The sequence below is a fragment of the Akebia trifoliata genome, chromosome 1 (assembly GCF_017979445.1).
Source record: "Akebia trifoliata isolate Shusen 1 chromosome 1, ASM1797944v1, whole genome shotgun sequence".
Classification (NCBI taxonomy): domain Eukaryota; kingdom Viridiplantae; phylum Streptophyta; class Magnoliopsida; order Ranunculales; family Lardizabalaceae; genus Akebia; species Akebia trifoliata.
In genome coordinates, this window is record NC_141375.1 from 8198062 (window position 1) to 8225702 (window position 27641).

The following is a 27641-nucleotide window of genomic DNA, read 5'->3' on the forward strand; positions in this document are numbered from 1 at the left end:
CCATAATGATTTAGAAAATAAATGAAAAACCCTTCCCATACTAACTTAATAAGATTTTATTCTTATTATGGTATGTTTTGCTCGAGTGGATTACCACATTGGCAATCCAACAATATAACTCACTGATTTTATGTAGAACAAAGACACAAAGAGAAAAAAAAAAAGAAATTCAAAAAATGATTTTTTTTTATTTGATCCAAGATTTTGAAAATGGATGACCCAAAAACGTAGTCCAAATTTTCAAATTTGAAATTAAAGTTCAACAGTAAAAATTAATATTATTCTTTTTTAATTTATTTATTTTTAATATATATATATTTTAAATTTTTGTTTTTTTGTCACAAGATAAGTTTAAAGGACTCTTATGGTAAGATTTAAAATCTTATTAAATTAGTGAGAATAGTTTTACTCAAAAGTAAAATTACCTAGTGATTGCGACTGTTTGTGACCAGTTGATGGGACGTGGAGATGGATTCTACTTTAAATAGAGTCAATCTAGCCTGACTAACTTATTTTACTAAGGGTCATGAGCTCATATCTTGACATCCAAAAATGCCAGGCTTGTTTTGTAGAGGAAAAGATTATAAGAACTTTGTGACCTTTTTTACATTTCACCGATTTCTCTCTCAAATCTCAACATTCCTCGCTCAAGCCTCAACACACCCATTCTCCTTTTCTACTCTGCAATGAGGAGGAGTTCTTCCTCCGAGTTTCTTTTCCTTCTCTTGACATTTGTTCTCTGCTTCGCTTCTTTCCCTTCTCGTCCAGAGACCGAGTTAGATCGGTTGGGGTTGAGCAATGCTACCGTTTCTGGCTCTTCAGGTTCCAGATCTAGAGAGGATAGCTTCGCAGGCATGATCGATCGAGCTCTTGACAAGGAATTTGCAGAGAATGAGCAAACCGAAGGTTGTATTGTAGGACTGAGCTCTCTCTCTCTCTCTCTCCCTCAGTTTCTGTGTTTTATTTTATTTTATTTTTTTATGATGAATTTTATCTAGAAGAAACTTTATTGAAATTCTTGGATGATGATTACAACTAATTATCTTATTGGATTTATGTAGATATGCAAAAATACGGCGATTTGGAAAGATAATCAATGAATCCAATCTAATATATAGCTAATTAATGCAAATCCGAATCTTCAAGATATGTTATGAGATGCACCATAATATAACGGATATAAATCATATCTATCATCCCTAAAAAAGATAAATGTTTAATTATTGATAATAAAGTCTAAAATGTTATATTGATTGACTGGTTCACTCAAGGAAAAAAATCTGATATGGTATCGACCAATACATTCCAATAGTTCACGAGGAATGTTTTTTATAGAGCTCAGTCGATACCAATATATATCGGCTGATGCATTTCGATATTTTAAAAGATGGTTTGTGTTGATTCGATAAAAAAACAGAGTTGCATAAAATTAGCTCAATCATAAGCAATGATTAGGAGAAAACCATTATTTTCATTTAATAGGCCAATAATAGTAATTCTAGACAACAATATTGCCAGATGATTACGAAAATTACGTTGGAGGCATACTGACTTGGCTGTTCTTCTTTGGCAGAAGATGATACCGGTAGCTTCAACAACAGTGTTGCCGAACAACAGGTTAGTGAATGTGCAACAATGACTGCAGTAATGGTAGCTACTTTTGCCTGTTCTTATGAGTTAATTATGTTACGAACTTTTTGTTTGTGAGAGCTTATATTGCCACACCAATTAATGAAAATAGGAAAAGGGATTATGAAACAAAAGCGAAAAAAAAAAAAAAAATGGAGCAAGAATGGCAGCAGCTTTGATGTCAATTCGATTGCAGCCATTCTTTGGTGTTTTCCTCTATCACCCTCTTACTTGTCCTTTTGGCACTTGAAGAATTTTTCTCACCTATTTAGAAAACCAAACCGAAGAGTTTCTTCAGAGAAGAAGTGAAAACAAGGTCGTCATTAAAAAATAGAATGGTTATCCGCATGCCAAACACCATATTTAATTTTATTGCTTTGAGTGTTAAAATTAATGTTGGTGTTAAAATAAATGTTGGTATTGCAATATAAATGTATTTTGTCTCAAGTTGATTGTCATTCGTTTTGCTTTGCATTCTTTAGTCTCTCGCGCCTTAGTGGAGAGCACACTTTGAAATTTCTCTTTTGGATAGCAATCTAGTCCGCGGGGGGGGGGGGGGGGGGATTTGGACTTTTTCAAGATCCTTTACAATAGGGTTATGTTGTAAACTTTTAGGTAGGGCTATGTTAGTGAGATACACCCTAAAGCTAGTCTCGTAAACCAATTCAACACATGGTCACTTCAAATATAATATCTAGGATACTAAAGAGAGTGCTATGAGTTAAGTGAACTAACACATGTAATGGAAAATAGAAGTTAGGAATAGCTTGCACAATATAAGGTAGGAATAGCGTCAAACACGCCGAACGTACAAGATTTATAGTGGTTTGGCTAAATGCCTACATCCACTCCCAAGGGTCCCTCATCTTGGGTCTTGGTATTTCACTAAACAAAGGTTTTTGGTTCACCTCAGACCATTTACAACTGATATTTCCCAGGACAAAATCAACAAACCTATTGAGATAGTTGGCTTTCTCCATCTTACACTAAGGTTTTGTACTTAGGTTAACCTACAACCTTTCCTAGGGAGATCTTCCCAAGACTCTTAGGTTTTTACCAAGGAAGACCTAAAAGACCCACCACACTTTGTTGATTGGTGTTGTACCTGTGAATAACTTGGTTTTTACAAAGGAAAAAACCAAGAAACCATAAAAAGATAATGAAGGAAGGTAACCAAAGAGGGAAGACTCTTGCCTTTGATGTAGATCTACCAATGCAACTTGAGAAGGCTAGAATTTCCAATGCTTCAAGTATGATTTAGGTCCAAAAATCTTCAGCTTGTGCTCCAAGAGATGTTCCATTTGTAGCTTGATGAGGTTATGTTGAGGATGTGGGAAATGAAGGTTGAAGCTCTTGATCTAGGATTTTTCATCAAATGAAATATAGGGTTCCTAAGGTTGGAGAAGAAGAGTGAATGTTGTGTGTTAAGTGTAGGCCAAGATCTATCCAGTTGTTTAAGCAAATGAAGCCAAGAAGCTAGGTCTCTATTTATAAAATTTTGAAAACAACGGGTAGGTTTAGTTAGCCGAAGGGTGTCTTCGGCTAGTTGAGTGCTCTAACAGCTAATTAGCTTCGGTAGTCAAAGAACATCTTTAGTTAACCGAATGGTGTCCTTCAAATAGCCTCGAAGACCAATTTTTTTATTGTATCTGGAAATGTAACCGAAGAACTCTTCGATTAGTTGCGGAAGTCCTTCAGTTAACCGAAGGAGGCTTTTCAGTTAACTAGGCTGACCCAAGATTTCGGTTTAGGTTGTTTGTAGAAATCTAACCGAAGGGTCTTTGGTTAGTTGAGGGCAGGCCTTGGTTAGCTGAAGAGGGCTTTTTGGCTAGTCGAAACTAATCGAGAAGGTAACCGACAGAGGAGCACATTTTTCTCTATCCAAAGGGACTCTTCTTAGGTCTATTCTAATACTAAAGAAAGGTTCTTAGGTCAACTAAACTTAGTCCAAAGGGGTCTTAGGGGCTCTAGTGAAAGCACAGCCTCAAATGTACTTGTAGTGTTTTGATTGAGGGTTGAGATTGTGAAAGAATCTGAATGTCAGTGCAAGACCCCGGGGAAGACTTCACACAGTTTGGTCACGGAATGGACAAAACTAAAACTCAATTAATACACTATGATTATATGTAATATTGCTTGGTCTAGTTAGTTTCTTAGTCTGGATAGCATCCAATCACAACTGAATCTTTCACTATATGATATGGAAAACTACTTCTTACGGGATTAAGATTTGCTGCACTTGTATCATTAGTTTATATTATATTAGAGTAGGAGCATAGTGTGATATGTTCCTCTTCATTTCTTATGATGGATTCGAATATCACTATTTTACTAATGGCTAGTCTTGGGCCATCATGTAATATACTACCATAAATAGATCCACAACTTGACTCCTACACATCATGTAATGCCAAAAGAGAGCTCCCTAAAGATCCATTGATCATCAGACCAAGTGAAGTTATGATATCAACTTTTGGACCCAATAATCACTAACACAAGCAATTGCCAATTATCCAAGAGAAGAATGAGAAAGAGAAAAAGAAAAAAAAAAAAGTAAAGGGGAGAGGGCAAAATTAACAAAATAGATATTTCATTAAAGTTTTTGTTTCACAATGTCTTGTATGTACTACCTTTTCCTTATATATAAACTTTTAAATTAAACTTCTAAAAGATAAATTACTAGTAGAAAATAACTAAAATAATTCTATCTCTAATAGGGCACTAAATAAAGAAATCATATTCCTAATAGGCAATAAACAAAAAGCTTTACGCCTATTATAAGAAGAGTTCCATGAAGAAGGCAAAGATCCTAAAAGGGAAGGAAAAACTGAAAATTGGAAAGGTAAAAGTAACAATTCAATTCAAAGGCACGATAAATCCCACTTCCATTGTTTTAATTGCCAAAAAAAATAAAATTGTCTCTATAAGTCAGATTGTAGATAAAAAAATCTAACGATAGTGGTATGTGGGCTAATATTGCTGAAAATAATGATGATAATTTGAAACTTCGTTATTAGCATGCAATATTGTAGAGGAAGACCACTAGAATAAGTGATTTTTGAAAATAGGCTGTAGTAATCATACGTGGGGTAGAAAAATATGTTTTCTGAGTTGGATGATACTATTTGCTCGGAATTGAAGTTTGAGAAATTGATAAGAGTTATTGTAATGGAAAAAGGTAAGATTTTCATCATGTTGAAGAATGAATCTCGCAAGGTAGTGAGGTGCGTTTGCTCCTCTTTTTCAATCATATCTATAGTTATAGGGATGACGTGATTTTTCCATCTTCCTTACCTATGGACATGTGACAAAGCATGTGCATTTCTTGAATACGTTCGGTGAGTTCATGAGTAACATGGGGATCGTTTCTTCTTTACGGAAGAAATCCATGCTAATGATAATCTTAAATTCATCGAGGGAAGTTGGAAGCAATTCAATTTCCCTCTTCCATGTACTCATTTTGTGCGGCATGGTCTTGGTTGACCCTTGAATTCGTATAGCCTATGAGTTCACGACCTTCGTACAACTAGAGTCCACGCGTTTTAGGTTGAGGTGCTTTGTCTTAGTATGAGCTATAAAGCTATCAGTAGCTCTTGTGTGCACCATTTCTTGGGTTTTCTCACTAGGATTTCTAGACCATACAAGAGTTCTTTTTAGTGGAATTTGTTTTCTCATTATCGTTATTCTTGCGTCATTTGGTTGGGCTAACGTTGTGTTGTTGACAAAGCATTCAAGAGAGTTCGTTAAGGGTGTTTGAATGTCTTATTTTATATGCCACATAGGATGCACTTGGAAGCCTTGTGAATTGTGATGGTGATATCTTGATGAGGCACCAGGGCTTTTTGAAGGTAATAGTATCGGTCTTTGCCTCTCCTTTTGCTTCTCATGCGTTTACCATCATGGCATTCATTCAACTGCAGTCCTTCTTTAGTTTATGGAGTCCTTTTCCATGGGATATTTGTTAATGGCATTTGGTTGATGAGGAGTTCCCATGTGATTCATTATTATTATTCCTATGCTATCGTGGTTGGGCTCACGTTGTATCGCTAGCGAAGCATTCAAGGTAGCTTGTTGAGGGTATGTGGATGTATTATGTTATCTGCCACATAGGATGCGCTTGGAAGGCTTGTGATGGTGATATCTTGATGAGGCGCGAATGCTTCATGAGTGGGAGTAATCCTTTTGGGAGCTATGGCTAGCACTCGTTCGTATATTTTGAGTTTTGCTAGACCCTTTAGCTCGTTCGTTCTATTGAGATTGACTCATCTTCTTTTCCCCCACCCATCAAGTTGCCCATTAGGTGAAGTTGGCCAGTTACTCTACTACAGTCATGGCAGAAGCGAGGTCTTGTGTACATTGCCTATGGAGTTCAATTTGAACCCAAGGCTTGAGTCCCTCAAGGAAATGGAATAGTTTGTCCTACTCAGAAATGTCTCGAATGTTAACTATCACAAAAAGTTCTTGACGTAGTCTCACATAGTACTATTCTAGTGGAGTTGCTTCAACTTCTTTGAAATATGAACTGCACATTTTCAGGAGGGAATTGGTTCTTTTGCTCACATTTCAAGTCATCCTACATCTTGATATTGCATTGACCATTCTCCTTTTTGGTATTTTCAGTGTTCCACCATAAGTAGATGTCACATATGAGGTACACAGTTGTTGTTGTGAGTTGTGACTTTCGACTTTTTCGAATTAGGTCAAGCTGGTCAAAAGTATTGTTTCATACCAAACAATCATGAGCACGCTCATGAGCAATGAACTTCTTAGCAAGCTCGTTGAGTTGCTCCTGAAAGAGCATCAGCCTCAAGTGTCTTCCTTGAGAATGTTCACCCTCTTGATCAAGGTTGCAAGATTATTTACAAATTGTCTATACCATGGTACACCTCGTACCATCTATAATCCCCATCAAAATGGTCATTTACTTCAATCTTTGTTGTTCCATAGTGTTGGTGCTAGTTGATATGTAGTCATCAATTCTTGGCATAACTCATGATGAACTATAAGGGTTTGGAAGCTTGCTCTAATACCTTTGATCATAGTTGTACTCGTTGCGACGCTTGATTGTGCAACACCTACAAATATGCCTATAAAAACCCAAATACAAGGCCAAGTATATTGAGCCTAAAGGGTGGCCTGACACTAAAGTCCAATTTCAATCGATATGCATCTACACAAGATTGCCCTGGGTATAATTGGCTCGGATAGACTACCTAAATGTAGACACATACATGATACTATGTACATGATTGTCATACCAAGACATTAATTCTTTCTAATGCATAGATCCAATCCCATCTACAAATTTTTCAAAGAAAATCTCCTTAAAAGCTTTTCATTAAAAAGAAAAGATAGCTAACGATAGAAATGATGATCTTCTTAAGCAAATACTAACAACTTGTGAAGACGTTGACAATTCCTTTCTTTCCAGATGTCCCAAGCTATGGAAAATGATCGAGGAAAACATCCAAAAATAGAGAAGAAAATGAGAAATGGAGAGACTTCCACCCTTCAAATAGAGAAGAAAATGATCGAGGAAAACATCCAAAAATTTGAGAAACAAAAAATGAGACCGTATATCACAAACTAATTTGCAGTGGATGACAAAGTCATTAATTCTCCATTAGTCTTACAAAGCGAGCGAAAATTCACAAGATGAGACTTCAAAGAATGATATGATTTATTGTTAGAACTTTACTCAAAATGGCCTATCTAACAGAAAAAGATACTTGCAAAAGGATTGTAGAACCCAAAACCATTATAGATGGAAACACCGTTTGGGATGCATGATATAGGAAATATAAAATACCTAATTGAGAAAATCCTATCCTGTCTACCGATACATATCCATTTGTCTCATCACTTGGGCTAATGGAAATGAGGAAAATTCAGCTAGTGAGGCTAGACAAAGATTTGATTTCCCAATCATTAAAAGCTCTTTTAAAACCTAAGTCCCAAGCGACATAGGAGCTGGCCAGAACCATGAAAATGATGATTGGCATCACCGTCCTATATGACATGGTAAACAAGTTAGGGAATTGCTCTTTGAGAGAAATGAACCGCAACAATCTTCACAGAACTGAACTCTACTACCACTCCCAATGCAATCCTAATGGAAATTCTATTGCAAAAAACAAGAAGAATTTTGAGGACTCTTCCAAATCCCCACCAAAAGATGAGTGAGCTACCCCACTTTCTCATCCCAAGTTCTTTTTTCTGTATTTTGCTTTAGTTACTCTCCACAAACTTTCATGATCAAAGCCTAGCCTCCCCAGCCATTTGCCCAAGAAAGCAAAATTCACAACCCCAAACCTATAAAACTCTAATCCCTTACTTCTTTGAGGAGCAAATGCACTTTCGGTTTACAAGATGGTACTTCCTCTTTTCATCCTTGTCATACTGTAGGAAGCCATGGAAAAGCTGAGCTAGGTAAATTTAGAACAATGAACTTATTTTAAAATATGTAATAAATTTTGAACATGCCTTGTTCGTCCTTAGTACTTTAGGCTTTTGTAATGCACCCAAGTCAAGATCGAGTTCCTTGGATTACCTGCTAAAGAGGAGCTGCATAAAGCTTGGCTCTTTTACTACCCTATAGAGACAAAACTCAGAGATGCTGAAATCAGGTCCTTTTCCCAACAATCTTTCCTCTTAATTCTACCACTATTTAAAGGTAATTTATGTGTTCTTATGCTTGATAGAGTATCAATAGATTTCCACAAAAGCTGTAATGCTTCTTGCTTTATTTTTTCTATAATTGTGATAGTTTGTGCTTTAAATTGGTTTTGCGCAAGTTACACTGTGTGCTTTTGGACACATTGTTACATGTGCAGCTAGAAACTGGAATATTTTATTTTTTTTCCTGGACATGCTTTCTGCTTTGTTGCTTTGCCTTACCTTCCCGTTTTCCTCTATTTTCCATAACTGCTTTGGAATCCACCTGCTTTCAAGTGCAGGATTTAGTACTTATTAAATGGTACTTATCACGATATATTGAGCTCCAGTTTCTTAATCAAATTAAATTTGCAATGCTTCAAGGGCAATATGTACTAGTAATAGTCATGACTTTCAAGGTGGTTTATTTTCTTAACAGCACACATAATGCTAAAATGTGCTTTCTAATTTGATTGCATGTTTTAACACAATCTTAGCTTATTCTTTTGCTGAAACAAAGTTTTCGTTTGTATTTTTTCTTCATCAGGCAGTTCTGGAAACTGTAGCTAGAGTTAAGCCCAAGAAAAATGTCACCAAGGAAAAGTATATCTTCTGTCATGTAAATTGATAAACAAATGATATTATTTATTTTCAGGGGAGATGGTCTCATCTTTATTTGTACATGGAGAAATTATATTTGATTAAAAGTAACTTTAGCCTTGCTATCTGAAATTTGAGTTGATCTCATGTCTTTGTGAATCTTATGTTAGGTCTTTTCAACTTCACGATGTGTTCACTAATGAGAATCGTGCTGAAGATACCCCAACATTAATCGATCGAAGAGTAAGTACCACTTGCAGGATTAGAAACTTATACCTGATTGAAGTTTACGATTGATGTATGGATGCTGCGAGTTTTTCCTCTTTTTTTCTCATATATGTTAGAAATTTTATTTTCAGGACAATGTATTTATCATATCCAATACCAATTCAAGATATCCTGTGCTACAGTTGGACTTAAGGTAAAGTTACCAAGTTTTTAATTGCAGTCATATTTAGCTTATCAGATCTTTCACAATTTCAAAATTGTTGTCTTTGTAGGTTGATCTCAGATCTGGTAATTGTCATTGTATCTGCAACTTGTGGCGGCATCGCCTTTGCTTGTGCTGGACAGCCGGTCTGAACCTTATCACTTCCCTAGTTCCCTATGTTTTGTTTGTGATGACTGCCATTAGTGAGCAAATTATTATATTATGATAAACTTATCGAAGTTTATATAAACACACATTTACCGATTCCTTGCTCCTTTTATTTTTAATTTAAAAGAGTTCGTTTTTTCCCATTCTGAAATCCTTTCAGGTTATTACTGGATATCTACTAGCTGGATCTCTTATTGGACCTGGAGGCTTGAGCTTTGTGAGTGAAATGGTGCAAGTACGTAGGTTTTATTTTTGCAGAACCATAACCCATGCCTTCACAATGTATTCATTTCAAAATTCTTGACCAATGTGTAATTTATTGCACCTTATAATAGGTTGTTTTGACCGAGGAAAGTAATGAATCATGCCTTATATGACTATGTCATTTAAATTCACTTATCTAGTTGTCTACTAGATTTTTTTGATTGGTAAAAGTGAATACAATTATTATCTAACGTATAAGTTTTTTCAAGGTTTAAAATTTGATTTCAAGGCATGTTTCAATCAATCCAAAAATGGTAGTGTTTTGGAAATATTCTAGCAAAGTGTAAATATTGTAATTGTTGTGCAATTAATGGGAATATTGTGGAAAACATAGAAATTCTAGGAAATGATAAAACAAGCATGAACTCCCAGGCAAATTATCAAACTATGGTAAACAAGCATATCATTTATCCAAAAAAAAAAAAAAAATTTATAATTAGTTAGAACTCTAAGATCCATAGCATTGGCCACACTATGGCACCGGTACACTATTTTGTATCGCTGAGCAAAGTAAAAGGAGCTAATTTGGGTGTATGTATGGATCTCCCAAATATTAGCATCATCCAGGGTGTGTGCCACCTTCTCTTTCTTGTATGATTTATACACAAAGAAATTTATACCTTGTTTTGTGCCCCTCATTTCCAAAATTCCATGACCCATGATCACATGTTGGAATCTGGGGCATGGGGATAAAATTAAAACTGGCCCATACATACAATGATATACATACATAACATCAGATGAAAATGATAATCATAGATATAGCATAGTCCACAAAGCTAGTGTAGGACTATGAAACTAACCAGAATGTTGGTTCTGAGATTATAATGAAATTACCAAGGACAATAAATATCATACAATACTTCATTCTACTGCATAAAATAAGAAAAGTCTAATAAATAACTAACAAATAATTCTGACAATGTTTGAAGTCGTGCTAGGCTTAATCTTAAATATTAAATTGAATGATCTTATGGAAGATAGAACTTCCAACTGGCCTAGGGTATTAATCTAACAATATTTGAGAAGATATAGAAAATTAGGGTTCATAAAGTTATATCTATAGGTTTGATGAATAAAAATGAGGTTAGTATGGTTTAAGCTTGTTGTAAATTATTGGACATGAAGTAGGGATGATTTTCGGAGTGACTTAGGTTGATTCGACTAGGGTTTTGAGACTGGTTTGGGTTGGAAAACAACATGGCAGGTTTTGAGTGAGGATTTGGTAGGTTCTACAATGTATAGGGACTCTAAAGGATGTTGGTAGGGGATGATATAGTGTTTAGAAACAGAAAATCAAAGAATTCTATGGAAAATGATGATGAAGAATAAGAAATAAGTTTAATACTTGTAAACCAAGAAGAAAAATGGAAGCTATTGATGTTTCTTGTCCACCAAGATGAATGCCCCAACATTCAAGGTTGTAAATTTTATCCCAAAGCTCCTTAAAATAACATAAAGATGTGTTTAAATACTAAAACACCATAAAGAACCAAATGCCTAAGCTACCCTTAAATATAAATTACAAAAATATTCCAATTTTCTTAACTTTATGTCTCCTAAAATTTCAACCCTTATAAACTTAATAAAGAGACATACTAAAGTTATCAAACTACCTCCAAACACTAATACTAATACATGAAAATAAACCTAGAAACTTAAAACTAAGTCCAAAATAAAAGCCCAAGAAAAAAAAAAAAAAATCAAACATTCTAACATTATGGCCATTTGTTGACCATTCTAATTCATCAAACAAGTCTTCCTCAATCCGAACACAGCCCACATACACTCTCCAATCTGGAGTCTTCAAAAGATTTTGCACATGGGGCTTTTAAGTTCCCAATGTAGCTATCACAGATCCACAAAGAAACTTGTGGTTTCTTCCTCCTATGGTAATATTTAGTGCGTGATGATTTGATGTCCCCATCAACTCTCCTTGACTGAGAAAATGGCATCTATGGAGAAATAAAACTATGATACCTGCTCCAAGAGATCTGGGTCGATCTTTTGTAACTCTGCCTCTATAATCCAAGTGCAATCTAAATCTTTTATGTTCTTCCACTTAACATGAAGTTTTTTATATCCTCCAAGTTGGGTTGAAATCGCTTGATGATCCTAGATATCCTCTATTTCTTCTTGTATTTGAGGTATATAATAGGTGTAGGAGGCAAAGGTGTGGGAAATTGTGATGGAAAATGCCATGGGCCATGGGTTGGGTCAGAAATAGAAGAAGTGTTAACGTGATGATGACAAGAGGGATTATTGATTAGTATTGTTGATCCTTGAAAAGGCACAAGATTTCCATGTTAAATGTTGAATTAATTCCTATGTCAGATGGAAGCTCTATCACATACGCATTAGTATGCACTCTTTTCAATATTTTAAAAGGTCCAGTATTGTGGGCTTGCAACTTCTTCACAACTCCCTATGGGAATCACTCAAGCCTAATACCAATCATCACGTAGTCACCTACTAGGAATTCCTTAAAACTTTTTGTGTGAATCAACATGCATTTTATAATTTTCATTCCTCTAGGTAATTCTCTTCCTAATCTCAGAATGTGAGAAATGATTGGGCTGAATTAGATGGCTTTTGTGAAACTGCCTTAGTGATGAGATCAATAGGTATCCTAGGCTTGTAACCATGAACTACTTCAAATGGATTCATGCCTGTGATACTATTGACTTATCTATCATACGCAAAGTCAGCTATGGACACTAAAGAATCCCATGATTTAATGTGATCACCTACAAGACATCGCAATAAATTTCCTTGATTCTCATTGACTACTTCAGTTTGACCATTTGTCTGTGGGTGGTATGCTGAAGAAAATTACAATCTAGTACCAATTATATTTCACAACATTTTCCCAAAAGTAACTCATAAATCTGGCTTCCCTACCAGATACTATGGTCTTTGGCAATCCTTGCAAACGAACCTCTTCAAAAAATATTTTGGCAACACTAGAAATCTATCCTCAACAAGAGTAATAGCCTTCTCTCACTCAAAATGTCTAGTCGCTCTGTTGGCGTGGAGTTCGCAAATGAGAAAATCCCATAACGTGGTATGGGGAATGCAAGTTTAGTGCCTTAAATTGGTAGCCATCTTGTAGGACAAGCCCACTGTTATTCCTCACTGGCATAGTAACAAAAACATTGTTTTCTTTTTGAAAAAAATGTGTTTAAACATGTCTTAGACCTTTAACTATTAGAACAATAAAAACAAATGCGACCTTTTGAAAAATTCACGTTTTTCCTCCCCGTTTTAAATGCATTTTTTACATTTTAAACAAGTTTTTTTTTCAAAAAAAATAAAAATAAAAATAAACACCTTCTTTTTTAATGTGGGATTTATACATAATAGAAATTGATGATTCATAAATATAGAAATATGGGATTTTATGATGATATCATGATGTTATCATTACTATCTTTTTTCAATAGTGTATTATTTTGACAAAAGATATGCTGATGAGTAAACTTTTTTTTTTTTTTTTTTTGCATCATAACATGTATAATTATGTTTGAGAACATGTTATATTGGAAACATATAATAAATTAAAACAAATATCTTATGTATTATATATATATATATATATATATATATTACATAATTTTTAATATATTTTTTATCTGTTATGTTTCATCATTTTTTCCCTGTTTTCTACGTTTTTTCCGAAGTTTTCCCCTGCCATTTTAAACCTGTCCTCCAACTTTCTGACTATGCTCACTGGATCACTCAGAAGTGAAGTGTATAATTTCCTAAAATATGGGCACATGGGATATTCATCTTTTAATTGCTCAAACCCGGTTGCTTCGACCCTCATGGAGTGTACTAATGCAATCCTACGATTCAATGCATGCGCTGGTTTATTCTCAACTGGCCCCTTGTGTTTTAACACGAAAGTGTACTCTTGTCGAAATTTAACCCACTTAACATGTTTTGGGTTTAATTTCTTTTGGGAACTAAGGTACCTAAGGGTTTCATGATCTGAGAATAACTTAAATTCTTGCGACAGTAGATAATGTCACAAACATCATTAAGTTTGTACTATTGCATAAAATTACTTGTCACAAGTAGAGTACTTTTGTTTTGCCTAATTCAATTTCTCGTTAAAATAGATGGGGGTGGTTGGGGTGTGCATGCATGTGTAAGGTTTTGATTGGTTCCCATGTTTTACCACTTTTGACTAGTTTTTTTATTTTCTTTTTTAATATCACAAAGGCGGTGAAAAGTTGTCGTTTGGAAGCTCCAAGAATGAGTGGCATGTCCCATCATGATCAATGGTTTAGATGCATTGCCTTTGCATTGATGATAGTGGTGTAATCGATGAGCATCTCAGGGTTCTTTATGACTTTTGAAGGAGAGTGGGACCAACATCTAAAGGAGGTCTTTAAATAAGCTTGAATGACCCATTTAGTATAATGGCCTATCTCCTATTAGATGATCCCTAGCTCCACATTTCTTGAGGTTGATCCATTGGCTCTTAATGCCCCACATTCTTGTTGCACCAAAGAAATACCCTCAATTAGGATAATTTTAGTTTCTTGGTTTTGCATGATACCTAAATGAAGTGCATGAGAATTCCCAGATACACCTCAAAACTTTAAAAGGGTCTACAATGTAATTGTGCATGAGTTTACATTTAATTTTTTTTTTTTTTTGAAAGGTTAAAAATTTTATTAAAGAAAGAAAAAGGGGTCGAGTGGCCCCGAAATACAACTTATCAAAAAGGAGCGAAGATAAGCCCTTAGGCCACCTCTAAATTACACCCCAAATCCCAAAATCTTCAAAGAAGATACCCTTAAACTGTTTGAACAACTTTCCCCAAAAACACAAAAAACCTAGGATGGATAAGATAGGATCATTCAATTGGAGAATCTTGCCCTCAAAAGTACGTCTATTCCTTTCCTTCCAAAGACCCCACAAAATGGCACCCGGAAGAATGCTCCAAAGAATCCTTTTGGAAGCTCTAAACGCTCCTCCCAAGATAACCAACATTCCAAAAGAGACTTGATAGAATGTGGAGAATACTGATAATGCCCTTATGATAATTGAGATAATATGCACGAAAATGTTCATTATCAATCCTCCATCCAAAACATAAGGTTTTTGTTTGTTTTTTTGTTTTGATCAATAAACTCTAGGGATCTGGGACCTCACCCTATATTAAAGCAGAAAAGGAGGATTACAAATGAGAATAAGAACAATGACCATCATCATGGACAATGGTACTAGTGCAGTAGGGAGAGAGCATCACACATTCCAAACTGAAAATGAATGATTTATAGCTCCCTTCCTGGCCAAAAAATCAGCTTCCCTGATTGCCTTACATTACTGTAATTCATACGTGCATGAATTAAAAACTTCACAAAGAGCCCTGATCTTCCTTTACTTGAACTCATACTTCCAAGAACCCTCAATCTCACTATTCAAATTGATTATGATAGGATGACATTGATTTAGTTGGGAAAATATCAGAGCTTCAGAAATATCTGATATTTAATTCGGGTTTGATACGACATATTGATAGTTCTAGTTCTTAGCATGAAAGTTGGTAGGAGAGTGGGTGAGAGAAATTTCTGTTTATGATTATGTAAACCTTTATTTTTGTTCTGAAATAATTGATTATTTTCTTTTTAAATTTTTGGTTACTAAACAATTGATTATATGTGTCATCAAGTGTCCTAAAAATTACCATAATTGATTGTATGATCCATAATTGACTATCAATCACATAACTAATTATGATAATGTTTACAAAACAGCCCCTAACCCAAGATGGAAGTCAAGCTGTCACTTCAAAAGATTTGTGAGAGAAAAATAAAATGGAGGGAATGTGGTTGATTTATAATGTTTAGATACATGCAGCCGAAATAATTCTTTCAATTGAAGTTTATGAACTGGCCGTGAAATATACTGGTCCTATTCTAAATTTGCTATTTATCAATCAAAATTCTTGAATGTTGAGACTTCCAGTGATATTTTCTGCCAATATCTCTCGAAACTATATTTTGTCAAAAATAATTGAAATGTTTCACAATTTGAACTTTTAGTTTGATAAATTGAAAAAGTAGTTTTCTGAGAAAAAATGAACCTAGAGATTCACATCAACATTCTTCATTATAGGTTACTTAAATGAATCCATGATTCGTGTCAGTCTGGTGTGGCAATACGCATTGGAAAGCCTTGATGATGCAAGAAGATTGAGACATATAGTAAGTTAGCAATTCTTTGTTAGTAAAGGAGGATTTTTGCATCCAGATGCTACCAGAAATTTGTTGGAGGTGACCTCTGATGTATGAATTATTAGCTATATCATGACAAAAGGACACTTGTTGAACTCCAAAAATGAATAACAATGGTGATAATGGGAATAGAAAAGCCTTTTTATCTTTTGTATAATGATGATATACTAGGATAGGATCAATTTAATCCAATTAAGTTTTCAGTTCTCATTCAAATTCTAATTTTTCCATCTATGCATGTCTATGTGGAATAAGGTGGAAACAGTTGCTCAGTTTGGTGTGATGTTCCTTCTTTTTGCACTGGGCCTGGAGTTCTCCACTGCAAAGGTTTGCTTATTTTCTCCTTCATATTTTCCTCTTCTTTCTAATTTTTAAACTCGTCAATTTGTATTTTCAATTGCAATTTAGATTTGTTCCCTCCATATATGCAGCTTCGAGTGGTTCGAGCTGTTGCTGTTCTAGGAGGCCTTCTCCAAATTTTCCTATTTATGTGCTTATGTGGCATAACAGCTTCAGTATGTATGATAATTCTGACCATTTCAAGTGAACAATTTTCTACTCTATACTGGAAAGAGTGAAATGGCTAGATGCTTCCTTTTTTTTTTGGTACTTTGTTTTGCTAAAAAACATAAACTTGTTCCTTGTGGATTTGGTATTTCTGTTGAGGGTTATTTGTTTTCCATAACTCTAGAGACGTAAATACCCCAGACCTAAGGCTTTCATTGCCTGACCCAAACCAGATAAACAAGGGTTCCATCAGATTGACAGCCACACAAAAATAAGGTCAAACCCCTTAACATAGACCCAAAAATTGTTGATTTTGGCTCATGTGAGGACGTTCTCCCGATATCATGCATGACTGAAGTTGTCTCTTGATGATGTTGAATGGTGCAACGTGATTCATGTTGCTGACCCTTATTTGGGATGAGGCATAGTTGATGATGCCCTTTAGACATCTTGTTCTGACATGAATTATGTGTCAAGTATATCAATCAGTATCTTTTTCTTCATTTCTTTGCTACAAAAGGAAATTCTAGGCATGCTAGAATTGTGGTGCGACATTCTTTGTGGCTAAGATTATGATGCTAATCTTATCATGTTTTTTCTTTTATTAATTAAGCAAGTTCTTACTTTTACTGATCTAAGCACCTGGAAGGTACTTTTGAGCTTGAAATATTTTCCAGTGTCAAATGTTGTATTAAATTTATAATATCTATGATATTCTATTTGCTGCAGTTTTGATGTATGTAACTCATGTTTTCTGCAGTTATGTGGGGGGAAACCTTCGGAGGGAGTATTTATTGGTGCATTCCTGTCAATGTCTTCAACAGCTGTGGTAGCTCTCTAATACTTACGTAAAGTGACTTTATTTATTAACTTTCTGGTTAAATGTATGGTAAATAAAATGGTCGACATGTTACCTAGTGATCATGTTTGTTTTACTTATACTTTGAACAACTAAGTTGTAAACAATAAACTTATATATGGTAAAAGAAAAACAAATATCTTTTTGCAATTCTCTTTGTTTTCTTTTTAAATACTTACACTTTGAACAATTCAATTTTCTTTTCAACTACGTTTGTTTGAGTTTCCAAATATCTCGCCGTTCACCCCTTCATCTCCTTGTGTCCTTCAAACAAAAGCCCATGGAGTACTATCCATTCTTAGATTTAGAATTATTTTTGTTTGCAATGTTGCCAGTATTTTATGCAGTGAAAATGTCTGAGCATTTCATCTTAATCCTGCCACAGGTTTTGAAATTTTTAATGGATAGAAATAGCATCAATGCCCTCCATGGCCAAATCACAGTTGGAACCCTTATTCTCCAGGTGAAATGATTCCCTCTTATCTTTAATCATGAACTTATTATTGGAGATCGTATGCAAATATATTCTAATAGTTGAATCATCTCAACCAGTTGCTTTTTTCAATGAAATTTATGCTTATCCAAAAAAAGAAAAAGAAAAAAGAACATAGTTGGATGATAATACTTGAAAATATATCGTATGTAAAACATACATGCACAAAATTGCTTGAGTTCTGAGCTGTCTTTGGCTCTTTCCCCACCAGGATTGTGCTGTAGGTTTGCTGTTTGCACTGCTTCCAATTCTGGGTGGCACCTCTGGGGTTCTTCAAGGAATAATATCCATGACTAAGTCGTAAGTAAAGAACCTGGGATGCGGACTACTTTTATTTATTTTTTTTGATGAATTTTTCCACTGTTAATTGAAATCCTTGTCCATAATTCACTTAGCATGTGATGGCACAGATTATATGTACACAATAAGATTCTGATTTTGTAGAGCTCGGGTGTTAATGAATAATATTGGTCAACCTTGCCCAAGTTACTCATAGTAATTTGAGATCAAGAAATGGCTTATGGTTCATATGTTGTTTATTTAATACATTTTGAATCATTATGCAAGTACTTTTTCCCCCTTTTTCTAGAGGGGGAAGGAGGGAGGTTGAAGAGGAGATGAATCATCTTCATTTGACCTCCTTCGGAGATAAGAGTATGGTGAGCTCAGGTATTGTAGGGAGTTATTGGCATTGGTGAAAATTGTATGGGGGAGAACCAAACCCTTTTCTAGACTGATAGGTTATTCTAATCGGCAGAAATAAAAAGTAGGAAATGAATTACAATGAAGGGGTGGAATGGTCACAAGCATTTAAATCTCAACAATCTTGCAGTAAACTACAGGTTTAATACAGTAAAATATATTAAGGAAGTTTTGTGTGAAAAATAGGAGAGGTGTCCAAGGTCATTGATGCATGATATTATTTATGTTGATATCCGTTTTTGTTGGGACTATAAGATCTCCACAAGAGAAACAAATAAAAGTAGGTTAAATTGTCTACTTCACAACTGAAAATTTTCATTCACTGACATGTTTATAAAGTGTGTATCTGAAGTCCACATACCAAATGTGCGAGCCACAAAATATATAAAACATTGTTCACAAGATACATAAAAGTGGGTGCCAAAGGCCCCCAAAACTAATAAGACATGTTATAAATATAACAAAAGTGGCATTAGGAATAGCATATGTAACATTTACGTCAATTAAATTACCACTTAGATGTGTGCGGATTATACTTCCGATGTATGATCTTTTTTTTTCTTTCAAGGTTAAAGATTACTTGAAATATGCTTATAAAAAATGATTACTTGAAACATTCCAGATTCTTGCAATGCATTACGTTTTGGTTTCATTGTCTATTCAATTAGTTTTGAAATGGTAATATTCCTATCAATGCATAAAAGTACATTTTTCATTCAAAAGATGAAAATAGTGAGGAACTTTTCATTAAAACTATAGCAAAGATAAAAGAAAACCAATAAACTGGAAAAAGATGGATTGTTTATGTGAAAGAATTTGAGCCTAAAAAGTGGAATTATATTAGTCACATGAAATTGAGAATAATCATGTTACATTAACTACATGCACCTCACTATGTAAAATACAAGCTTAAACGAAAAGATTATGATCCACTACATTCACAATTGTTATATAGTTTTTACATTTCTGAATATTTTTGAATAAATGACTAATTTGTCCGGCAACTTAGAGCATGAACAATTGTGTTATACATGCAATCTAATATATGTATAATGCATCAAAATAAGATTTTATATAGATACCTTATCAATCATAATTTATTTACTGAGTGAATATTAGGCTTAAATACAAGTCCTCTCTACATGAAATTTGTATTATTTTTTTTTTCATAATTGTTTGCAATATTTCTAGAATAATTTTGAAAATATTAAATTCCTGTCAAAACTTACTATTTATTGAAATACTTTCATCAAAATCTTGCATTTTTATACATGAAATTGGATTATTTCTATTGAAATCTAGTGTTCACAGAAATAGTTCAGGAAATGAAAAGTGATTTCCACCGAAATATACACAAAAATGTATTGTTTGTTGAATATCTTCTTAAGCCTTGTGGAAATGAAAATATTTCAGTATTTTTTGTAATGTTGAAATTCATCGCCCTGTATTCTGGCATTGTGCTTGATAGGAATTAGGAGTATGTGTATTTTGTTACATACTAATTCTTCTTTCAATCAGGTTGGTTTTGTTGGTTTCATTTTTGGCCATTTTGTCGATATTTTCTCGTACTTGCGTACCTTGGTTTTTTAAGCTGATGATAAGCCTATCATCACAGGTATGGTTTTCTTTGATTAAATGATTGAACCACTAGCTATGGATTTTCAAGTACTATCATTTAGTATCAAATATTGTTATATGTTAGAGCACCCCATGGATATCTAATGTTTAACATAGTTTTGGCTGTTGTCTTATCTGTGCAGACAAATGAGCTTTATCAATTGGCATCGGTCGCATTTTGTTTGCTTGTTTCTTGGGTTTGTTTCTTTTCCTAATTCTTGGATTGTTATCTGCAATTTTCACTTCCATATTTGACACTTTTTCTTTTTCATTTCATATTATATGCATGATGATCACAGTTTTTTTTTCCATATGCAAGTTTTTCCTACTTTTTTACAGTAATTGTATCTTCAGACACGTTCTTTGATCAACATTTTCCTGTTATGAGAAAATATCCTCAAATCATAGTCACCAAAGTCTCTGACTTATTGAAAATTCGTGATTATATTGTGACTTTTTCCTTCACTGATTTAATCACGACTTCTTTAATAATACGTGGCTTTTAAGAACTTCACGATTAAATCATGAACAGTGTTATGCCCCAATTTCTTTGCAAGATTTTCGAAGGAAAATCTCGATTTAATTGGAATGCGATTTCTTAATATTGAGAAATAAAGGCGGAAGATATAATTTTTATTGAACAAAATGGGTTACATCGAAATAGCAATAGTTCGACAACCATCCATCTCGGGTACAAACTAGAACAAAATAAATTGTGTTTTTATCCTGAAACCACGTCCTCCCAACTTTTGAGTTCTTTTGGAAGGTCTTGATCATCGTTATTATCTGTAGGCATGAATGGTTCGTGAGCGGTGAAGCCAAGCAAATGATTAAGCCATAAAAACTATAATATGAACACAGAAATCAGAGTTCAAAATAAAACACACAGGAATTGTGTAGCGGTAATTTTCAAGTTCTTCGTAGGTAATTTATATGTATTTAAGTGTTCTATTTATTAGTTGCCTAGAGTTGGGATCAACCTCTCTTGGCTGGTTTTCTACCCTAACGGTATTTAGCCAACTAAAGAGCTACCTCGACGAGATATACCTGAACCTGCAGTGTTCCACACTCCTTGAGGTATTTCTAGTCAAGGTGCTTTTATTTAAATGCCCTGGGACTTTCTGAACTCCAATCCTTAGATGGGAATGACCCTACCCGGGATCTACTTCTCTTGAGGTAGTAACCACCCCTCATGATATTTAGCTGGATAGGATCGGGTGATGGTTATTATTATTTGTTCAAGTATTAGTCCTCCTTTTATAAAATGTAATAACATAAGGTCTGACCTTAGTCTAAATGTATGTGAAAGTTTCGAGCTTGTATTAATTGAAATATTTAGGCGGCATAGCCAACCATGTAGAGATAATAAGTAGTTTTTACGAAGAAAAATAAAGGGGGTTGGAATCAAGCATAAAGTTAGCATGGCTGAACATTGATAAATAGCAAGTTCTTTTTAAGAAAAGATATAAAGGGGTTAGAATCAAGTATTAAGGCAGCTTGACCAACCATTTAGAAATAACAAAAGGAATAACAGTATTAGGGTGATGTGTGTACTTCAATAAATTTAAGAGAAAGGGTAGAAGTAAAGAGTGGGAGTTTTGGTTGCTTCGATAAAATTCTGGGGTGTCCCAACATAACCTTTGCACCGTACTATGACTTCCATGAGTTAATACTTGCCTTGAACTTTTAGAGTTCTTGTTAGGAACAATCTGAAAATTTTCCTTTCTCCTTTCCTTGTTCCCTAGTTCTTCTTCCGAATTTTTCTTACCTTAGCTGTGTGTGTGCACGTTAAACATAGAAAGAGAGACATTGGGAGTGGGGTATGGATGAGATAAAAGGAGAATGAATGCATTGGTGTTTTGGGTTAGAGGGGTATTTATATGTGGCTTTTAGGCTAGGGTCATTAATTATGGTTCATTAGAGTGTTCATGACCTAAGAGTTTGAGTTGTGTGGGAGAGGTGTGTAATTAAGGGGGACTTTGGGCTTGTCAAAAATCAATTAAGGGGGGGTGTATATGTGTTGGACATCCAAGTGAAATTCATGTGCTTGGACGTCCAAGCATTTTGTGGGTTGGGTTGTGTTCACACCTAAGGCCATAAATCTTGTTACAATACATCCATGTAAATTTTAGTTAGGCAGCCACATGGTGCCTATGTAATTATTTACATAATACTTAGGTTAAACATTTAACATATTGTATGTACCTACTAGTTACCTAGTATTATTAAAATAAATATGTTAGGTTAAGGTATTTCATAAATCTATAATACTATTTAATTATATATAATATTACTTAATTATTATACTACCCTTATTTATTTTTTGTGAGTGTTACAAACAATGCGTTAAATGAGGAGGATGCAAATGAGAATGACATTGATTCGATGTTTTTGATCTGTTAATGAATCCTAATTCGGACATTGTGATCTTTGTTATATTTTGAATAGTAGAGACCTTGAATATGTTGTGGATCTGTGGTTACTTGTTGTGGATCTTGATTTATTATTCTAGTTTAATGTAGAACTTGATGATATAATATGAGAAGACCTAGGAACGATTAAATAGCCCTAACATTGCTCAATTTTTTCTGATGTTTCCCGATTTTACTGAATTTTTTCCTTTCCGACTTATTCCCGATCCCCGACTCGGTGACTATGCCTGTAATGATATCAATGACCTATAATTAGTTATTAGTGTGATACAATTATGAAACATAAATATGGAAGTTTTGTATAATTACAGTGTAGTGACAAGTTGGGGCTAAGCCTTGAACTTGGTTCCTTTGCTGCCGGAGTGATGATATCTACAACTGATCTTGCACAACATACACTTGAACAAGTAAGATTACCTATCTTTTTAATTGTTTTATTATCAGAAATTCATTAGGTGAGTTCAATTCTATACTTTCTGCCTAGGCGTTCAGAAACTTATGAGCAGGATAGAAGCATGGCATTTATTTTTGTCAATGAGACAAAAACAATAGTTTAAATTCACTGCGATTCTGTTGTAATCTGCTGAATAACTGATATTTGGATTCATGTAATACACAGTTGTTTCATTGCTCATCTAATGGGCTATTTGACTTGTACATCCTGTTCTTTGTGCAATTTTAACTCTTCTGTTGTCGCTTAGCTTGCCATTTCATTGTAAATGCTGCTTTCCAAGATTGCTTCTCGCCTTCATTTCATTCATTTTCTTTGTCTGGAAAAGAGGGAACCACTAATCCAACTATGTGAAATAATGAGCTAAGGGCTCCTCTGGCTTATTAAATTCATTGGATTATTTATTTATTTTTATAAAACTTGTACGAAATCATTGTAACAAAGATGCAGACACGTGAAGGTGCCACCTCATTGGCGTGGTAACGTTGTAGACGTGGTAAACCCCCTGTTCACACGTAAAATTATAAATAAAAAATAATGCAGACTCGTGTGTCAGTGTCTGTCATGGGTAACAAAATGTTGGTTAGACTTGATTGCTCTTGTTCATGCAAGTGTAAAGTATAGAAGAATGTATTTAGATAAGCTAATGTAGATTAAAGTCGTATAAATAATATAAAACTAATGTTTGAATAATTTAAAGATTTCTTTGTTGAAGTGTATCAAGATGTTTCTGACACATTGCTACAAAACATTGTTCAACAGTGAAATTTTAATTTTTTAGAAGATGTTATGTCATTGTTACATTGGTACAAAAGTTATACCAGTATTCTTGTTATTGTGGATTATCTATTTGAATGAATTCTCTATTTTATTCTTTTATAGGTGTGATTGTGGATTATCTTTTTCAATGGATATTTATTTATTTTGGTGGAGAATTCTGACCTTAACACTTTCTAATTACAAGGTTGTTCTTTCATTAGGTTGAACCCATTCGCAATTTATTTGCTGCTCTTTTTCTCACCAGCATTGGAATGCTGATCCATTTCCATTTCCTTTGGATCCATGTTGATATTTTATTATCGGCCGTTATTTTGGTGATCATTATGAAAACAATTGTGATCACCACAGTTGTTAAGGGATTTGGCTATAACAACAAGACTTCACTTTTTGTAAGATTTGATTCTAACTACTTCATAGTAATCGTTTCGAGCTATGTATGTTGTCGTTGACAAAATGACCTTAGATTCTTCTTTATATGTAGGTTGGGATGTCGCTGGCACAAATTGGGGAATTTGCCTTTGTTCTTCTCAGTCGTGCTTCTAATCTTCATCTAGTTGAAGTTAGTACTTGTCAAAATTAGTCACTTCCATCTTATTTACCATGTTCAGATTAAAATGATTTGGTCATTTTGGAATCGTTCAAGGGACAAACATTTCAACAATGTGTTTCTTCCTATATGGGTTACAAGTTTCAGAATGGGCTGGTTTTTTGTGAGGTTGCCTCATAGATAATCCTCACAAAAAATCAGCCCATTCTAAAACTACTGACCCATATAGGACGAAGCATGTTGTCAAAATGTTTGTCCCATTCATATATATAGGGTAGTGTTTGGAGGCCCTAAAGAGAGCCAAACATTGTGCCTAATATTTTTTCAATGTATGGGTTAGAAGTTTCGGAATGAGCTGATTTTTTGTGAGAATGGTCTCTCTGATGAGGAGATCATCCTCACCAAAAATCTGCCCGTTCCGAAACTTCTGACCCCATCAAAAGTGGTTTACAAAAATTGGACGGTCCACGATATTTCAACTTGTAAACTAGGGTTAGATTTTCAGAATGAGCTGGTTTTTGGTGAGGATGATCTCTTCACCACAGAAATTATCCTCATAAAAAATCAGTCCATTCCGAAACTTCTAACCCCTATTTTGAAAAAATGTTTGGCTCTCTTTAGGGCCTCCGAACGCTTCCCATATACATATAACAGTTGAAAGAGGTTAAGAGTTATTTTTCTCCTTTTACTAGTATCTTAGTCAATTGCAAAATAATTTAAGTCTTATCATTTCTACAGGGTAAACTGTACGGACTGCTTCTTGGAACAACAGCTCTAAGTTTGGTATGTAATCCATTTGAAATTATGTTATAAGATTAAGATGATTTGTGGTGCTTGTCAGGCCCTAGCAGGCCAGGGTTTGATTACAGAGTTCCAACACAATCTTGTGTGTATGTCTATTACATGTCAATAACATGTGAAAAGAAAGTTCTCTAATTCAGTCTTCACAAGTGTGCATGTTGTCAGTTTGCGACCTCCTTTGGAGATTCAAACTCTGATAATCATAGGTCATAGCTATTAGATAATCTGGGCAATCTGATGTTCTTTCAGATCAAAGCTGAACCGGGGACACACTTTATAGAATGTTTAGGATTGTCTCATTCTTTTCCTGCTAGATATCCTTTATGTGGCCAATTGATAGACTGAAGGAATGACCTTGTGTTCGTTGTGGTGATTATTAAGGGTGGGTGTGAAGAATTTCACTTAGTACTGACAAAAACTTTCAGAGGGTTCCACTTGTCAGTGATTTAGAAATTCCCCAGAATTGGTGTCACTTTAAATAGTAAGGGCTCGTTTAGGGAAGCTCCGCCCTCATGTTCTTCATGGAATCAATTTAGTTTCAATCAATTCTATAAGAATTGTGGTTGCTTTTTGACATTGTTCAGGAATTGCTTTTGGGATCTAGAAGTTGTATTTGGTACTAAGCAGTTTTTTGCTTCTAGATTATGTTTGATTGACCATAATTCCCTTAGAAGGGGGTGTGAATAGTGAAGAGTGGGTGTCTAGTAAATAAAGATAATGGGGACATTTTTGTCTCATTTTTTTTAAATTCTAATTCCACTTGGATTCTTGCAAGAGCAGAAGCCAAAAGCAGGTCTAGATTGCCGCATGAGCCAGAAGCCAAAATGGGTTCGGGCAGCTTCAGCTTCTAACCCACTTTTGACTTCTGGATTTTGCAGGAATCCGGAATCTACATGCATACTACGTGTGATTTTGACTCCTAAAGGCCCTTTTGATGGGCAGGGCCCCTCAAAGTTGCACCAATTGCAAGCTAAGCAGTCTGGTGGATCCTTGATTGTTGATGCTTATATTCTGAAATGGATTAAAAAAAAATGTTCCCTTCTCCTAACAAGACAATGTGTAGGCATAATATATGGAGCCATGTTTTTGGAACACATTCCAGTAAATATCAGCCCCATGAGTGGGGCGAAGCTTGCAGTTGTGGGGCTCTTAATCAGTGTGGCTTTTGATTTCTTTGTAAAGTTTGCACAGAGGATCACTCATATAACAAATTATGTAGGTGACTACCCCAATGCTTTTCAAGTTGATTCCTGCTGTTATGCATCTTGGAGTGCTCTTGGGGTGGTTCTCCCCCGATGGCAGTCTTATTGAGGTAATCTCTCCTCTTGTTTTGATATATATTCTGCATGCACACTTACTTGTTCATAGGAAAGGGACTTCATCTACTTTCACAGGCTTCGTTTTATCCTTGCCTGAGTTAGTCTTTAAAGTACTTTGAATATGATTTCAACTTCCAGATTGTATATAAAGGAGAATAACATTTGCACAGAGAGTGCTAAGTATATTACTTCGACGGTCGAAGACTCATGTTTCATGAATTAAAATACATGAACTAAAAATGGAATTTGTCCATCTTTACCTGATGGGCTTCTTATTACTCTGGTGAACAGGTGCCTAAGAGTGCAAAAGCAGTAGACTGAGTTGACTTCTTGTTGCCCATCACATTTCCTGACCAAGTGAGTGAGCAACAAAACCAGATGAAACTGCAAATGTAGAACCAGTAGGATCCAGATGCCGGTAAACTTTGATTGATTTGAAGCTTGGACTCTGGTTCCAGTCATCTTCCCGGTACGTTGCCCCTGATTTTTGTATAAAATTGTTTCCACCTTGTAATTTGAGTTTTTTTTTTTCCCTCTAATTTAATGGGTTTGTTAAACCTGTGCTACTTAGATTCGTTACTGTAAACCGAACCAAACCGCGAATCAGTACAAAGTGAACCAGTTCGCAGTTGGGTCCTATGGGTTTGGGAAATACAGCAAGTACTAACAAAACTTGAATTTTTTGGTGATTTATCTCCCTGTTTTCAACCTGATGACATGCCCCACTTGGGTGGAGAAGCACCTCTACTTTCACAACTAAAATGCCTTTTGGTGTCATTCATAATACCTTGAACTCTAATTAATGCACATAGATGGTGGATGGAGTCTGCACCCCATTTGTATGTTAGATCGACACTGGTGTTTGTTATGCAATATCAAATCCATGTATTTTTGTCTCTCTTCATCCATATTAATGTGTATCTCTTTAGATATATTTAAGAGTTGTTTGATAGCAATAACAGCTTGAGCAACTGTAGAAATCGTTGTAGCCACCACCACGACATTTCTTTTTGTACATCTCATAGTTTGAATCCTCTATCTACAATTTAAACCAGATATAAATTCAATATGCCTTTGGTGGATATCTCAAATACCCAACAACTAGTAGTAATTCAAAAATAAACAGACAATTCAATTCTA

General features: G+C 34.8%; 1 protein-coding gene across 4 annotated transcripts; it reads left to right on the top strand.

Annotated features, from left to right (window-relative positions):
• Positions 1–519: 519 nt before the first annotated feature.
• On the top strand, positions 520–27641 carry LOC147410630 (K(+) efflux antiporter 6-like). Of its 4 annotated transcripts, none has more exons than XM_086437614.1 (20): positions 520–906; positions 1574–1617; positions 8831–8886; positions 9054–9126; positions 9243–9304; positions 9384–9459; positions 9642–9698; positions 16249–16320; positions 16425–16508; positions 17261–17329; positions 17745–17822; positions 18064–18152; positions 20073–20169; positions 20315–20368; positions 22915–23010; positions 24035–24223; positions 24316–24393; positions 25120–25164; positions 26402–26494; positions 26793–27641. In XM_086437614.1, the coding sequence occupies exons 1-20, from the start codon at positions 687–689 to the stop codon at positions 26820–26822; spliced, it is 1662 nt and encodes a 553-aa protein (XP_086293740.1). In that variant the 5' UTR covers positions 520–686; the 3' UTR covers positions 26823–27641. The 4 variants fall into 4 exon arrangements, with proteins under 4 accessions (XP_086293740.1, XP_086293747.1, XP_086293734.1 ...); XM_086437608.1 differs by having other exon boundaries at positions 521–906; positions 9642–9716; XM_086437621.1 differs by lacking the exons at positions 26402–26494; positions 26793–27641 and adding an exon at positions 26061–26393 and having other exon boundaries at positions 9642–9716.